Genomic DNA, 17,634 nt, shown 5'->3' with positions numbered 1-17,634 from the left:
TCGTATTACTCACACACACTATATACTTTTATAGTATATATATATATTTATATTAGAGTATATATACTCTATTCATTTCAAATTGAACGATACGAGTGTAAATACAAATTATACAATTTAACTCAGTACAGTGCTAGGTAGCGTAAGTAAGAATGAGGTCGATTTTAGGATTGTGCCTTATATTTCTCGCGAATCAAGTCCAAGGCTATACAGTGTTAGTGATTACTGCTCTGCCGTTCAGGAGTCTTAATATCCTGGGAGCTAGTGTTGTTAGCCATCTCCTTAATGCCGGACATGAGGTATTGGGTTTTTTATTTATTTATTTGTGACACTATAATGACAGTTTGAAACGAGTGCAATTGCAAATATTCACGGTGCATTTGAAGTGGTATTGGGATATAAGTGGTGGTGGAATCCACTGAGAAGATCCGGCGAAAAACTCAGTGGGCTGTGTCGGTGGGTTAATTCACTCGTCGAGCCCTTCGTCGCAAGCGACGGGTTTGACGAGGACGGTGACTGGAAGCTCCGATAACGACCCATAAGGTGCACTTGTATGCTCATCTAAAGCAATAAGAAGAATCGTGAAAAAAGCAGCTAATAAGCTATCTAATATGAATGTTCATGATAACAGTTCAAGCGACAAAGCCAATATGAAGAATACTTTAACTCGACTGCATTTCGATGTAATTTTCCAGGTAACTTACATAACAACATCTCCTCTTAAGGAGAAACCGAAGAAAAACTACCGAGAAATAGACGTCAGTGCAAATAATGACATTTTGAAAGGTAGGTAAACTTTAAATCGTCGTGGCTACGAGGCTCGGCAGCGACGAGTCCTGGAAGGCGATGCTCGACTTCTGCGAGTCCACTATCTCGCAGAAGGAGGCGGCGGAACGAGAGAGGGAGAGCTCTTCCCTTTCGGCACCGATCCGTCGCCGTCGAGCCGGGAGCCGGAGGCGGGAATACGCCCATACGTCCCGGCCCCTGTAGGTAGCGGCCTCCCCCCGGTGAAGGTCAAGGGGCGACCTGAGAGGGTAGAGGCCGCGCGGCGCGCTACCAGCATTCTAGCGCGCTGCCGAGGAGTAAATAGAGCGACCGGTTGGCGGTGTATCGCGTCCCGACCCGGCAGGCAGGTTCTGGTCCAGCGGGGTATTCCGGGACACCAGCGGCACCGTCTGGGCGGCCTGACGGGCTGCCGTAGCGAGACGGCCGACGTTCCAGAGCCTTAAATTCATCTCGAAGGCTCCGTCGGCTGGGCGTCCTTGGGGTGAGCCGCGCCGTCTGGTTGTAGTGTTGACCGCGGTGACCCCCCTACCTCATACGGGTTCTGGCCTCGGAGGGGATCGGACGTCGGGTGTAAGAGTGCAGGGGAGTCGTTTAGTGGGTGGGCCCTAAAATCCTTGGGCTCGCGGTCTGCTCACAACACCATGCAGATCGTTGAGTCTCACATACCAAACACAGGCCGAACCCCGGGGCCGAAAAAAAATATGTTAACATTACATCAAATAAAATAAATCTGCCTATTTCTGCCGTGAAGCAGTAATGCGTTTCGGTTTGAAGGGTGGGGCAGCCGTTGTAACTATACTGAGATCTTAGAACTCATATCTCAAGGTGGGTGGCGGCATTTACGTTGTAGATGTCTATGGGCTCCGGTAACCACTTAACACCAGGAGGGTCGTGAGCTTGTTCACCCATCTAAACAATAAAAAAAAAATTCTTTTAGTAAGCCCGGTTCTCTTGCCTAGCTTAGGTTCTCGAATTAATTCTATGTAAAAGAATTACGTCGCGTTTGATATAAGAGTATCGACTACAAGTTTGGTAAAGTATTGACATATGATGACATTTAAATGTAAAATACTAAGCTCTACCATAATTAATCATTAAATAAATTGCCTCTCTGTGCAACATGAACTAAGAACAGTATTTTATCTTCATAAACAAAAAAATCACTTGATTTTAAAATACTCCGTAATTCGTAACGTCTTGTTTTGGTATTTATGACAGTTTTTGTGTCTACTTCAATAAAAATCTTTAAATTCTTAGGTGTAGAATTCGTTGATATAGCCTGTTTAATGGATAACAAAGTTGAAATGAACAACATTTTTGATCAACAAAATATTACTATCGCAAACGCATTGATGACATTCGAAAACGAAGACGTAAAGAAGTTAATACAAAACACGAATGAAAGTTTTGATGTGGTCATTGCAGATTACATAGAAACAGAAGTGTATGCCGCGTAAGTATATTTACTATACTATAACTGATGTCTAAGTGTTGCAATGCAAGTTAATATAATATCACAATGGTTTACAGGAAATATAAAATTAAAAAAAAGTTTGTTAAAAGCTACCATTATTAAATCATACACCTGAAACTTATAAACTGTTTTTTTTTTCCCTCATCCATGCTGATTGCCTTGAGAAGCTATTTCAGCTTCTCCTTGACGTGTAGGGGAGCTCACGAGGTTCTGACCAGGAGTGTTGCTAATACTGGCCCTAGCAACCCTAGCAAGAGTAGTGCTTCGCAGAATCTTCCATCGGATCGGAAACGCGACTCACTGAGAAAATCCGGCGAGAACCTCATTGGGCTGTGTCTATGGGCTAATTCACTCATCGAGCCCTTCGTCACAAGCGACGGGTTCGATGAGGACGGTGACCGGTACTTGTGGTACCTAATAGCACCGTTAATGGATCGGGAGGATCCGTAATGACGTGTTTAGGTCAAACCAAGCAATTTAGGTGACAACGATAAAATGGAAATATATCTACTACTAGTTGTCCATCCGAGAGAGAGTGAGAGAGTAAGAGAGTGAGAGAGAGAGAGAGAGAGAGAATAAGGAAAAATCTCAAATCGATACTGACCTTTTCTATTTTGAATAAGGAAAAGTATTACAATTCAACACTGACTACTTCAAATTTTTTTCGTTGCATACCAGCTTAAGTCTTTCATTCTTTGCACTTATGAGCACACCTATCTTTGCGGTCTGCCGTATATTATATTGTTCACATACACTTAATGTTCATTAGCGATTAAACAATAACTATAAACTTTACCCTATACTTTACAAATTCAATAATATCTTTATTTATTCTTATGGTTTTAGAGTGCCAGATTAAAATCCGTCCCAAAGCTTAGAAGTAAACAAAACCATAGATGAAATGTGAAATATGTCATTAAAAAGTTTTAAAAAAAAAAAATCTATATATGAATTAATTATTAATAATACGTGAAGCAAAAACTTTGTATCCCTTTTTACGAAAACTGCGCAGACGGAAGAGCATGAAATTTCTCACACTTATAGAGAATATAGAGAAGGAGTGCAGAATGCTAATATTTTTGTTAAATTGTGCATTACTAATACATTAAATGAATAAAAAAACATTACATACACTACCATGTATTTGACACACACACATATAATAATATATATATGCTCTATGTTTATTGTAAAACTTTTGTTAGTGCTTAGTGGTCAAATAGAGAATAGGCTAATATTTTTTATCTTTATTATGATTTCTCTATATTGTAGTCTCGACGAAATCTGTGATTATAGAAGTTTATTAGTCTTTGACAATAGGACCATTAATAATCGTCAAACTTATAATTTCAATAAATTATAGTCGACTTTCGACTACTGCGGGACCACTAGTTTATTTAAAAACTCTCCTAACATGGTCATGTAAAAACTTTCCTAACTTAATTATAATTTACAATTCGTACGAATATAATTTCACTAAGCATTTTTGCAATTTTACAAGAGATCCATTTAAAATTTGGATAAAATATCATTACAAAAAAGCTGGGAGAGAAAGAAATGGGATTATCATCGTGGACTCTCTCAATTACGTATCAAAAACATTTTAAGCCGATGTATCAGTTGCAGATAGAACAATGAGAAATCTATATAATACATTTCTAAAATTTAAAATCAGCTTTTCTGAATCTAGCTAATATCTAGCAATTAAGATAACAAATAATTTAAGCTGCCTCAAATGACATTGAAATGGTAAAAAATTAACCCGCCAAACAATGATCAGTATATTCGCAAATACCGTACACAATGGTATGTTTGATCGTGTAAATAATGAAGGCATGTAATGTCAGTTTCTCAGCGCTGTATGGATGTCCTTTGATATGGCTGTCTTCGCTGAGAACTAATTGGCAGACTCTGCGTTTGATCGACGAACCAACGAATCCCGCTTATATTGTCAGCTCATTATCAATGAACTATCCGCCTTTGAACTTTAAACAGCGAATTGAGGAACTATGGGCCCAATGGAAATGGAAAATAGTTAAAAGGTAACGACGTCTTTTTAAGCTTTGTTATCGATTACTTCAATCCTATATTTCAAAGTACGCAGCAGTATAAGCTCTGGCAATTCTTCAAAATTAGGCGGACATTAAGCTCCGTGCTCCGAAGTTAAATAATTGAAATAGCGTCACATTATTTTCGTTTCCTCTGCTATCTTGAGCCCCTTGATAGTGGAGCATGTAATGGATCCACACTAGTCAGAAATGTCATCCTATCCTTTTCTAAAGTTAACCAAAATTATCTTCCACATAAAAATACGATCAAATGTTCAAATTTAAGTTGTATTGTATGTGTATTATAGTATTGTTGAATTTCTCAAGGTCGTCAGTGTCTATGAATAGTAATATATCAGTAGCAGTATCTATGAGCCCTCTGCTTGTATGACCACGCCACAGTATAATAAACTATTTAAATAAATGTTACATAAAATATAATCTTTTTTGCAGACTCTATATTGTTTCACAAGAGGAAAACATTTATGACAATCATTTCGTACCCTCTATAAGGAAGAGAGGTATTAAGCCGCCAAATTATGAAGACCTGGTCTATAATGCTTCGCTGGTGCTAGCAAACGATCATCACTCATTGGGAAATTTGCCTAAAACACCACAGAATTTCAAACAAGATGGAGGCTTTCATATAAGTAGTGTTGTGAAGCCTTTGGATAAGGTAGCTCATACTAATTTTAATTCTTTCGTACTGACCTCACTACTTTTTATATTTTAGCCGGAAGGACTTATGTACATAATACAAGTCTGTTTAGCTTTCATTCAAAAGATACAAGCTTTTGGAGTTGTCGGATTGTTGACGGCCCGCAAGCCTTTCCAACTTTACCAGGGCGGGTGAGTGAATAGAGGCAACGCCACGAAAGGTGGAGTTTCTTAAAAACTACCTGAGTGCTATCGAGGGAACCGTGAATATCCGGCGAGAATCTCAGCTAGTTGATTTTATGGTCTCTTTGTTCCCAACAGATAGATTGTCAATTTATTAAACTTAAATTGGCAATAAATAGCTGGATGGAGGCAGCGCAGGACTAATGGTTGTGGCGAGCCTTATGAAAAGTCTATGTCCATGTGTGGACATCTGAGAGCTGATAGATGACATAATAAATAAATTAGCAATACCTTTGAATGCTTTTAAAAATAAAATCATACATTTCCTCGTTTGTCAAGATTCCGAGCTCTACTTTTTATTTTCTTGTATTTATGTCTGGTGCTAACAAGACATGTTTGTTAACCTTTTTATTAACAGGTACTACAAAACATAATGGACTCCTCGAAAGACGGAGTTGTCTACTTCAGTATGGGATCGGCCTGGCAAAGCAAAGACATACCGGAGCACATCGTGAATGAATTGCTCAAAGTATTCGGGAATCTTAAACAAACGGTTATATGGAAATTTGAAAAAAATCTGAACGATTTACCAAAGAATGTTCACATTGTTCAGTGGGCACCACAAACGAGCATTTTAGGTAGTGGATTTTTTTTTCATCACAGGCGAATTGATAGATACAAATTGATGGGTAAAAAGATTAACGAATTCAGCAATGGTAGGGATTTTTTATTAGCATCATGGAAATGATTACGACTCGAGCTTGATGCCGTTCTGCAGACTTTGTTGTACAGCAATGAGGTCCTTAGAGAGTTGATGTCAAGCTATCATCAGTCTAATCAATATAAGAAATTATCTTATTGTTAATTTATAAACATTGCGACCATTCATCGAAATAAAAACCATCCTATGGCCTAAGTTGGAACAAAACACATTTAAAATAAATAAAAAGTTAAAATCGGTTCAGTAGTTTAGGTGTCCATCGCGGACAAACAAAGTGACACGTAATTTATACATATTAAGATTTACAATATTAGTAGTTGATTGCATTTGTGCACAGTTTACCAACTCGCTCATTACTGGTGGTAGGACCTCTAGTGAGTCCGCGCGGGTAGGTACCATCGCCCTGCCTATTTCTGCGGTGAAGCAGTAATGCGTTTCGGTTTGAAGGGTGGGGCAGCCGTTGAAACTATACTTGAGACTTTAGAACTTATATCTCTAGGTAGTTGGCGCGTTTACGTTGTAGATGTCTATGGGCTCCAGTAACCGCTTAACGCCAGGTGGGTTGTGAACTCGTCCACCCATCTAAGCAAAAAAAAACTCGCGTATTTCTGTTGCGAAAAAGTCTCGTCATAATCATCAACTAATAACTATTGATTGTCTTCCAATGTACTTCAAGTATATGTCTCAGGATAGGCTGTGCGATTCATTGTTTGCTGTTTCATTCATGTCCATTAAATGACTTTCCATTTACAGCTCATCCGAATTGTCTCCTATTTATATCGCATGGTGGACTTCTATCATCAACAGAAGCTATACATTTCGGGGTGCCCATTATAGGGATACCTATTTTTTACGACCAATTTGTCAACATCCAGAAAGCCGTGATTTCTGGTTATGGTATACAAATTAAATTGAACTACGAGCTCCCAAAAAGCTTAGAGAAGGCTCTTGGCGAAATGCTAAGCGATAAGAAGTAAGTGCTTTTTTATTGCTTGTGACGTATATAGATGCGTGGACGAGCTCACAGTCCGATTGGTGTTACCGGAACCCATAAGCATCTACAACATGAATGCCGCCACCTACCTTGAAACATAAGTTCTAAGGTCTCAGTTTTTAAAGTACAACGGCTGCCCCACCCTCCTTCAAGCCGAAACGCGCTACTGCTTCACGGCAGAAATAAGCATGTTAGTGATACCTACCCGTGCGGACTCACAGAACGTCCTATCACCAGTAACCCACCAGTTATATCATATGGACTTTAAAGTGTGGTATTTTTTTATTGAAAGAATGATGTTAGGCAACAACATAAACTTCAGCGATACTAGAGCCTAATTTACGCAGCATCCTACTCCTAAGATTCCTTCTCATCAGCGATCTATGGATGAACGTTATTATGAATGTATATATGAATATTATATTTAACTGATTACGGGTTCTTGAGCACTTCTGCCTAATATTTTCTGTTATTTCAATATAAGAGACTGAGCTCATGCTCCAATAAATACGAAAATTGTTGAGTACTTGAAGGGCGCCATTGAATAATTTTATATAACCGTTTTTATTTTAATTTAGATACCGAGAAAAAGCAAAACAGCTTTCTTTGATCTTCCATGATCGTCCGGTGTCTCCGGGTGCTGAGCTGGTCCACTGGGTGGAGCACGTCGTCAAGACTAGAGGAGCTCTCCATCTGCGCTCACCAGCACTGCACGTGCCTTTCTACCAGAGGCTGTACTTAGATCTGCTGGCAGCTATTGCAATGACATTGCTTATGATCAAATTGGTTATTGAAAAAACTCTCTCAAGTTTCTATAAGAAGACATTAAAACGGAAAGAAGATTAAATGATACCATTCAACTTTAATAACATTTCGTACAAGGCAATACAATTATTATTATTGATATTGTTGATTTGCGATCGATTTAAATCTGAATTAATGACGCCACCAAGTTCATTATTTATTCATTATTTTCTTCAGTTATTGATGATGCTTGGAATTTTAGAAGCGCTCTCGCCAAACCATTTGAACAAATATTAAATAAGTCTTATTTTATTTTTAATAAATGCTTAAACAGTTCACATATAAATCGATTACATCATACTTAAAATAACCTAGATTATATAGAATATTAAAGTGATAAGTTGTAATATACTTTTTGACCACAAAATCAAACAATGTTGTCATGTGTTTTAAAAGTAATATGTTATTGGATGACGTAAATAAAGCTTTTGTTGTTACATCATAATTATTTGACTGACTCGTGCTGCAGTAGTTAGCGCTCCTGACCGTTGCGCCCAGGGTCGTGGGTTCGATTCCCACGTCGGGCAAATTTTCGTATGATGAACATGTTTGTTAGCTCTCTGTCTTTTTTTTATTGCTTAGGTGGGTGGATGAGCTCTCAGCCCACCTGGCGTTAACTGGTTACTGGAACCCATAGACATCTACAACGTAAATGCGGTACCTACCTTGAGATATAAGTTCTAAGGTCTCAGGTATAGTTACAACGGCTGCCCCACCCTTCAAACCGAAACGCATTACTGCTTCACGGCAGAAATAGGCAGGGTGTTGGTACCTACCCGCACGAACTCGCAAGAGGTCCTACCACCAGTAATTACGCAAATTATAATTTTGTGGCTTTGATTTTTATTACACAATGTTATTCCTTCACCGTGAAAGTCAATCGTGAACATTCGTTGAGTACGTATTTCATTAGGAAAATTGGTACCCGCCTGCGGGATTCGAACACCGGTGCATCGCTCAACACGAATGCACCGGACGACTTTATCCTTTAGGCCGTCTGGGTATGTATTATCTAGACATCTATTTATTTCAACGTATATAAGTGTGGGCTTATCCCACATCCCATGCACACACATAATGGTGCTTGCATTGTACTGTGTGCTTAGTGAGAGTTTTTTAACCTCTCTATAGCGCAAAAGAGTTAACTCAATTTGTATGGAGCCACAACAGCGCCCCTAACGGCAAACGTAGTGGAATTGTCTCAACTCAATAAAAATTGGAGTCAACCTCTACGCGATCGTGAAGTTAAAGATCGTGGGATAAGCCCACATAAGTGTGTATGTCATTCTCTAGTACCCATAACACAGGGAATCCTAATTTGGGACCGGATGACCGTGCGTGATTTGTTACCAATTATTTATTTCTTATATAATTACATCGTATCAAGTGTACTCTACGATTTACATTAAGTGTATTCTTAGGTGTACGTGACCAAATACATACGCGCTGAATTTCTTGCACATACATATCGACGCTTGAAAGGCAAACATGACTAAGCGACAATGCGTGAACTTTACAGTAGACTAATTTAAAGTTGAAATACTTGAAAAAAATTATATTTTAACGAATCTAGCTGTAGGATTGAAATTATTTTAATAGACCTAGAAATATATATTTTTTGCGCATCGAATATGGTTATTGCCTATCATTTATGTACAAAGCAGTTATTGTCGCTTAGTCACGTTTGCCTTTCAAGCGTCGATATATACATTATATAACACATTTTTGTCGTGTCTCTTTTATAATTTTAAAACAACTGTTTTCAAAGAAATGCTGGAATTGCACTTATTATGTAGATTCACAATTTATCGTAACAATGAATTAAATTATTGATTAACTTCATTAAAATACACTGGTGAACAATAGATCTATTATTCATGTCTTTCTCTATTTCCTGTGTATATTATTAAGGTTTTTTTTTTTGCAGTTGCAAAATTTTATACACGTACATTTAAAATTAAAATTACGTGGGATTATTTCTTTAAATTATTTTCTTTAACAAGAATGTCTTTATTGAATAAATTGTAGTAGATAATCAATTTTGAAAGTAGGTTTTTAAATTAAGGACAGAGCTAAATACACTTGGCTGGGAACCTGACAATGTTAATGTCCTTATCCATGAGACATTGCAAACCATTATATACCTCAATTCCATTAAATAATTCAAGTGGTTTAAATACTTAATATTTAATTGACATGTAGACATATCCAATGTAACCGATTTCAAAGACCATTATTATCTCCTTCAACAAATGTTGGATGGTTCTTGACGTCAGTCTTAAAATTAACTTGATTTTATCACTCGTTTTACAACTAACTGATAATCCTAGAAAAACACGACTAGTAAGCCAGCTTAAGAAATAAGGTATTATTAAAATACAAATACGTACGTATCTACTTAACTTACCAAAGTGAATCTAATTTATACCATGCGAATGGTACTTTAGAATTCAGAAAATATTACCAAATCTTTCATTCAATTTTCTCGTGTACTATACCCGGAACCATAAATAATTTTATCACATTCTTAATTAAGAATATTAATGCCATCAAAACTAGCATAACTAGGCCCAAAAGGTCCAAATACATCTTTTGGTATAAAGGCACGTCCAATGCCGGAGATCGTAGATAAGTGGCTCCACGAGTATGAATAACATGTTCGACCCAGTGTACTAGTTCTTTTCTAGGATTTACTGATCTATGGTGGAATATTGCTGACCACAGCTTGGCTTGTTCAAGATACCTGTCAATGAAAATTATTGTCAACATGTATCCTGGTCCTGCTATAGTCTAACGTTATTCGAGAAGCTAATAATTCCGCGTGGCCAAAAACTATTGTGAGCTTTTCACTTTATTTTGTGGTGGAAAATCTGCCACTTTACAATTCAAGTATCTATCTATATCTCTTCGTATCTATTAATTAAAAAAAAGGATTTTGTGGTTTTGTGAAACTTTAACTAAAAAATTTTGGAACAATATTCCATTATGGGTATAAAAATCGCTTTATCAATCTTAATTTTATACTTGGAAAATTGGAATGATAATGGGAAAGGATAAAAGTAGACTATGTCCCCAACATATATTTTTATTGAACCCGCCGTCATATTGGCCTTGGCTACTCTGACGAGCGCCTTTAACTTTATCCCAACTCCGCGGCCGACCGTCACGCGACATGCAACACACAGACGAAAAAGTTTGAGACGATGTAACCGAAAAGAATATAACCCTACTAAAACCGGCGCACGTTTTCGCCCGCCTTAAATTAGTAATTTAAAATGAATGATCGTTGCACTATTTCGGAATAAAGAATTGCCTGTTCCTTTGCTAAATATGAACCTATGATATAATAACAACAAACAACATAGTAACCACATAAAATACATATGACGGCGACAAATGTCATTGTAACTAGACTATTAACGGTTAGGAAACTATAAACAATTAGTCGATTTTGGGTTTTGATCGAAGGGAAAAGTATTTAGGCGCAAAATTCTGTAATTCCAAAGGCATAGCCAAGTCGCGATTTTCTTCAGCTTGTCCTTATGCCACATTATGTGGGTTTGGAACAGAATGTCTTCGTATCACACTGTATAAGAATTTGGCGAGAGCTTTACGACCGGCCTACTACCTGACGTCTACCCTCCTTGGGATTTATCTAGGTACGCTATTATATCCATTGCAACGTGTCATAGGAACAGAGAATTAATTAGTTGCTTCGTATGACAGATTACAAATTTTTAAACCTTTTTAAGACCATTACCAAATAGTGTATATCCTCATGTATCTGTTATCCGTTTACTCACCGTTTGTTATGTAAAATTTCATCAATTGCAAGTTTTAAGTCACCCGGCAAATTGTAGGTGAGATCAACTTTCTTCGCGAAGCCCTTTTTTGAAACTAGATTAACGTTCATAAATTGATCAGCGAACACCGGAATTCCTATTAAAGGTATCCCGTGATGATATGCTTCGGTAATCGACAACAATCCTCCGTGGGTAATGAAGAGAATACAGTTTGGATGAGCTGTAAATATATAATAATTTCGCTTAAGGTCAATGCAGTGAAATATTCAGTGCGTCTTAACCAAATAATCCGTTACACCAATTTCAACATTACCACCGTCCGCAACGGAAATATTAATACACTACTGGCCAGATCTGTGAAATATTGCTTTATTTTATTTTTTTTATTGCTCGAGCAGGCAGAGATCATACGGCCCAACTAATGGTAAGTGGTTAGCGTCGCTCATGGACGTCAGCAATGCCAGGTACAGAGCCAAGCAGCTGCCTACCGCTACAAGCCGCTGCCTACCGCTATTAGAAGGCACCATTACCTACCTGGGCTGCCGTTATTAAAATAAAGTTAAAAATTAAAATGTTCCTTTCATAAAAAATGAACAATCTAACAATGTAACAGCACAACTGTTATTTTCTAAAGACTTTTTTTTATGATACTAGATTATTAATAGGATTTTTAATTGAAACACATTTAACTCGTTCGGTCAATTCTATCAAAAAATCCGGTCAAATTAAGAACCGTGGCCACTTTGCAAAGAGACGGTAACTTGAATCCATGGCGTTATACGTATAATGTGACTATTCCTTTAGCTTACATAGGTGCATAGTCTTTTATGGTTACTCACTTACCTAAAATACTCTGTTGCGGCAACCATTTTAAAACATGAACGTTTTGAGGTAGATCAGCTATTCGTTCTTCGACCTTCCAGATCACTGTTTGTTTCAGTTCGCTGAATACATTTAAAAGGCTTCGAACGAGATGTTCCGGCATATCTTTACTTTTCAAATTGCTCCCTAAGCTAAATAATATGACACCGTGCTTGGCATTGTCCATTATTGTTTGTAAATCCTGTCAAAAATATTGTTTAGATAAATATGAAAATGCTTGGAATTAAATAAAATTAACAATTTTGTTTTTCCTTTGATGCGTCCCCCGTCGGACGGATTCCTTTTGTTTGTTTTAAGTTTATTTTATAACAATGTATGTGACATATGCTAGCACCAATCGATGGCCTATTTTTTATTCGGTTATCACTCTCGATACACCCTATCTTCCTCGATGAGGAATCAGGTTAAAACTCCAATTTCATTAAATTATCGTTAGTCGATTGCGAGTCTTGCGAAATTGGTGATTACACACTAGACCACCCATGTGAACTTACAATCTAACTGATAAATAAAATAATAAAAGAATAGTACATAATTTTGTGCTCTGTCAAAAACTACGGAATCTCCTAAAAGAAGTGCTCATAAGCATATCTTAAAAGTACATACTTTAACAGCCTATTCACTGCATAAATAGATACTGCATTGCAACAGAATTACTATTGTCAGTACGATCATATCGTTTCTTGAGAGTTGATTGAGTGTCTAAATGCAGCCCCATCAAAAATTAGTACAGTTTTATTAGTAGACTAGCTTTTACCCGCGACTTCGTCCGCGTGGAATAGTTCACAAATAATGCTTTATTTTAGAACAAATTTGGTTAGCATAAAAAACATTATAGTGAGCCAACCTTAACATATAGGCATATGCTGTCGCGGATTTTTTTTTAGATCTTTTAAAGGGAAACAATTCTGTCATACATTATTTTAGCGAAACTTTAACCGTTTCTGCAGCGCACGCGGCGGAAGCTCTTAAAAGGGAAAAAACCCGATTTTGAAACATTGTTTATAGGTGCTCCGCTTGTATTAGTCTTAGCGTGATGTTATGTAGCTTATAGCCTTCCTCAATAAATGAACTATCTAACACTGAAAGAATTTTTCAAATCGGACCATTAGTTCCTGATATTAGCGCGTTCAAACAAACAAACTTTTCAGCTTTATAATATTAGTACACATATTAACCCGAGCCACAGATTACTAAATAAAAACACGAGCCCTCGTTATAATCAAGAATAATAATATTGTATTAAAAAAAATCTTACCAAAGACAGACGCTTCTTGTCATCGATAAAAAAACCTCCGATTGATATAAAATTGGGCGGCAGTTTTACAAGGTAACCTATTGAATGGTGTGAATTACTCAGCACTAACGAAGCATTGTATCTCACTGCATTAAATGAAGGTAGGGGTTTCTTCTTTCTAGCGAATACGGGACCGAGCAATCTTTTAAACGCAGCATCCTCTGCACTAAAGAACTCTCTGAAAATGAACATCAAGTTATAATTTTGGAATGAAATTTTTTTTTTTGGCGTAACTTTGAGACACAGTTTTTGGTAAGCGATGTACTTAAGTTAGTAATGGTAAATACGATAAAAGATTAAGAAAACTTGAATAAGATTCCGCTGTAAAATAATATAAAATATTAATATTAGATGATTTGACTAATCTGATCTTGTGTTCATTAATTTATATGGAATAACAGTACGATAAGTCATACAATATAGCGATATTTATTACTAACTCCAATAATAGAGATCTTCCTAAAAACTAGAGTAACAGAGGATATATGACGTATTTATAATAATAATAACTCTTTAGTACCATTTGATTTAAATTACCTAATTTCTTCTTTTGATAGTAATATCTTAATGCTATATTAAATTTTTTCCTACTTATTCTCTGTTAGTCTACGGAGCTATATCAGCCACGTTCCTATGGGTAGGCTCATAGACTCAACCTGACAGAATTTGCTAATACTCTAGCAAGGGATTCTATGATTAAACTTACATATCCTTGAAAAACAATAATGAGATCTGATAAAGTAACTCTTGGGTCCGTTCCCAAAAACGAAATGGCGCAATGCTATCAAGGAAACAACGGCCCAGAAATACAGGATTAGGCATCTCGTCTACCAATCTCAAGATTTGCCAGTGTGGATCCATAGTCGACATCCAAATCAATGGACAATCATACAATGATGCTAGCCTGGAAAATTAAACACAAAATTGTTGTAATATTATTTTTATATATTAGATTATCAATATAAACATATTTATTAAGGGTTCGCAAAGTGATTGGTTTGAAACGTATTACTTGTGTGTGTATTATAACCTATTTTGTACGTATGTATTTAGATTTAATTAAAACATTGATATAAATCCATCTTGTTACAACCGCCGAAGATACTGAGAGAGCCATCTCTCATCGAAAAACTAAACTAGCGAATAGCAGAAGAGCGCCATCTAGTAGAGAGTTTATGAACTAAAGATCTACATATTACTAATCTAATGTTACCTGTAATATAATCAACATATTACCGGAAAGATCTTGTTAAGTGGTAGGTGACTTATGACAAACCTTCCTGAATTAAGGGGTGTGGGAGGTACTCGATTGAGTTTTTTTTAAACTTTGAACAACTGGCTGCTTGGGCTAACTTATTCCAACTGTGAGCCGGAACTCAAAGACGCGCCCTCCCTACGTTGGGATAATGCGGTCCATGGGCCTACGCGGCTCCCAATGTAATGTCACACCTGACCCGCAAGAAAGTCGCAATTCTGTTTCGTCCACAACACGTTCCTAAGGGATAAGACGTCCGGTGCATTCGGGTTGAGCGATGCACCGGTGTTCGAATCCCAGGCGAGTACCAAATTTTCTAAGTAAATACGTACTCAACAAATGTTCACGATTGACTTCCACGGTGAAGAAATAACATCGTGTAAACTATACTAATATTATAAAGAGGAAAGATTTGTTTGTTTGTTTGTTTCGAATAGGCTCCGAAACTACTGGACCGATTTGAAAAATTATTTTTCCATTAGAAGCCGACATTGTCCCTGATGAACATAGGCTACTTTTATTTATTTTTTTATTTATTTATTTTTTTGGTTTCATGTGTGTTTTAATGTTTCCGAAGCGAAGCGAGGGCGGGTCGCTAGTCGTGTAATAAAAATTAAACCCGCAAAATTATAATTTGCGTAATTACTGGTGGTAGGACCTCTTGTGAGTCCGCGCGGGTAGGTTGCCGCCACCACCACCGCCCTGCCTATTTCTGCCGTGAAGCAGTAACGCGTTTCGGTTTGAAGGATGGGGCAGCCGTTGTAACTATACTTGAGACTTAGAATTCATATCTCAAGGTGGGTGGCGCATTACGTCGTGGATGTCTATGGGGCTCCAGTAACCAGTTAACACCAGGTGGGCTGTGAGCTCGTCCACCCACCTAAGCAATAAAAAAAAACGTTCTCAGGATCCCGCGGCGAATGTTCTCAAACTGGGTGGCGGCGTTTGCTATATGCTGCCAATGGGCCGCGCTAATCACTCAACATCAGACTCACAGGTAACGGCTCAGTTTCTACAGTCGATGGAAATCGAATACTCGAATAATTATACTAGTAACTCGCAACTAGAATGAGCAATATAATAAAAACACTTACCCTACGAAAATTTCACTGAACAACCAATCGACGATGACTGCGTCAAATCGTTGAGTAGGGTCGTTTAAAAGTTGCTGTAGATTCTCATTCTGTATGGCTTTTACGTTCACGTCATGCATGAAGTATGATATTTTACGTAGAGACATTGGTTTAACAGTGTCATTTCTAAGAAACCCCTTTAAATCAAACAAACCTAAAAATGTTTTTAACAACGTTTTCATTCATCGTCGTCGTGCAAGTTTCATATCCACGTTTTCAGTACCGTGTGCTTAGTGCGAGTTTTTTTAAAAAAAGTTTGTCCTATTTTGTATGGAGTTGGAACAGCGCCCCTAGCGGCAAACGTATGCAAACGATCCCATTCCATACAAATATGAGTTAACTTTTACGCTATCGAGAACGTTAAAAAACTCGCATTAAGCACACCGGTAACTATCTAATACTATGTGGGCTGCGAACTAGTCTCCGCATGTGCGACAGACAAAATATTGTGTAAAATAAAAAAATTGACCACAAAATCCGAAACACCACAATTCGAGTTCGTAACATACATTAGCTGAGACGGTCATTAGTTTGGTAGCTAAACGAAACGCAGCACGATTCCCGAGAGATGGCAGCACGATCACGGTATCGTCGGAACTCGGCTAACTTCGTGTTACGACAGAGCCTAGCCGATGGAGGCGCGATAGACGCCATCACACTTACCAACCAGCGTTCTTGAAGAGCGGTGCCTCCGTCCTAAGAACTGTCATTCGTTTTCGTTTGCTAACGTCAAGAGAAGATTTCTAAATTGTTCTAAAACAACAAACGTGATTGGTGTACTCAATATTTCTATTAGCCCGATCACCCTATTCGCCCCTATGATATCTGACGATGGAGTTAACGATGTGGTCTCTCCAACAAATATACCTATGCGTGAACAAAATACCAGTTTGCCTCTTTCTTTGACTTGATATTACGAGCAGTTTCAGAATAATATTAATATTGAAAATATGTTTTTTAGTTGAAATAAAAAAAATAAGGATATACCTAGTGTATAAATCAATTTACAATAAATTCCATATTTCTATTTATATATATCCCGACATTTAATATAAATATACTTTGATACCAATTTTTTTGTACCTACTTTTTCTATTTTATTTTTACATAATATGAATTTCTAAAGCCGAAACATTGAACTTTTTTTTTATGCCTTTCTAGTTTCACCAGGACAGGTGGGCGAACAAAGGCTCAGCCAGGAGGGGTGGGATTTGCTAACAACTGCCCGAGCGCCTCCGAAGGAGACCTAACAACTTAAGAGCAATTGCTTCGCGAATGAATCTACTACCGGATCGGAATCGCGACCTGCTGAGAAGATCCGGCAAGAAACTCAGCGGGCTGATGCATGGGTTAGGTTGCACGTCGACCTCTTTGCCGAGTTCGACGAGTACGATTACCGGGGTCCCTAAGCCTGCTCCTAGTGCTAGAGCTGAAGGCGTCGAATGCAAAGTTTATTGGATGTGATGGATCCGTAAGAACCGCATTGTAGTCTCCTGATCCTGAACTCGTCGAATACGACGAAGACTTCGAGGAGCGAATTAACCCATAGACAGCTCACCTAGTTTTGAGATCGATCAAGAGATTCCCATCCGGTGGT

General features: G+C 37.7%; 2 protein-coding genes across 2 annotated transcripts in view; one reads left to right on the top strand and one right to left on the bottom strand.

Annotated features, from left to right (window-relative positions):
- Positions 1-114: 114 nt before the first annotated feature.
- Positions 115-7,993, top strand: LOC149502665 (UDP-glucosyltransferase 2-like). The gene is made up of 8 exons (XM_089728747.1): positions 115-299; positions 696-786; positions 2,044-2,239; positions 4,108-4,302; positions 4,762-4,984; positions 5,567-5,786; positions 6,623-6,842; positions 7,442-7,993. The coding sequence occupies exons 1-8, from the start codon at positions 153-155 to the stop codon at positions 7,707-7,709; spliced, it is 1,560 nt and encodes a 519-aa protein (XP_089584873.1). The 5' UTR covers positions 115-152; the 3' UTR covers positions 7,710-7,993.
- Positions 7,706-17,634, bottom strand: part of UGT10289B (UDP-glucosyltransferase) — an 18,359-nt gene continuing 8,430 nt past the window's right edge. Inside the window, exons 3-8 of the mRNA XM_028169512.2 lie at positions 15,999-16,191; positions 14,356-14,553; positions 13,611-13,827; positions 12,314-12,533; positions 11,471-11,690; positions 7,706-10,410 (exon numbers count right to left, since the gene is read on the bottom strand). Coding sequence (XP_028025313.2) covers positions 10,140-10,410; positions 11,471-11,690; positions 12,314-12,533; positions 13,611-13,827; positions 14,356-14,553; positions 15,999-16,191 — 1,319 coding nt within the window. The 3' untranslated portion in view covers positions 7,706-10,139. The remainder of the gene's footprint in view (positions 10,411-11,470; positions 11,691-12,313; positions 12,534-13,610; positions 13,828-14,355; positions 14,554-15,998; positions 16,192-17,634) is intronic.

Source organism: Bombyx mandarina, chromosome 07, assembly GCF_030267445.1.
Source record: "Bombyx mandarina strain Sakado chromosome 07, ASM3026744v2".
In the NCBI taxonomy this organism is placed as follows: Eukaryota; Metazoa; Arthropoda; class Insecta; order Lepidoptera; family Bombycidae; genus Bombyx; species Bombyx mandarina.
Note: the sequence above shows the minus strand (reverse complement) of the source record. Positions and strands in the feature narration are given on the sequence as shown.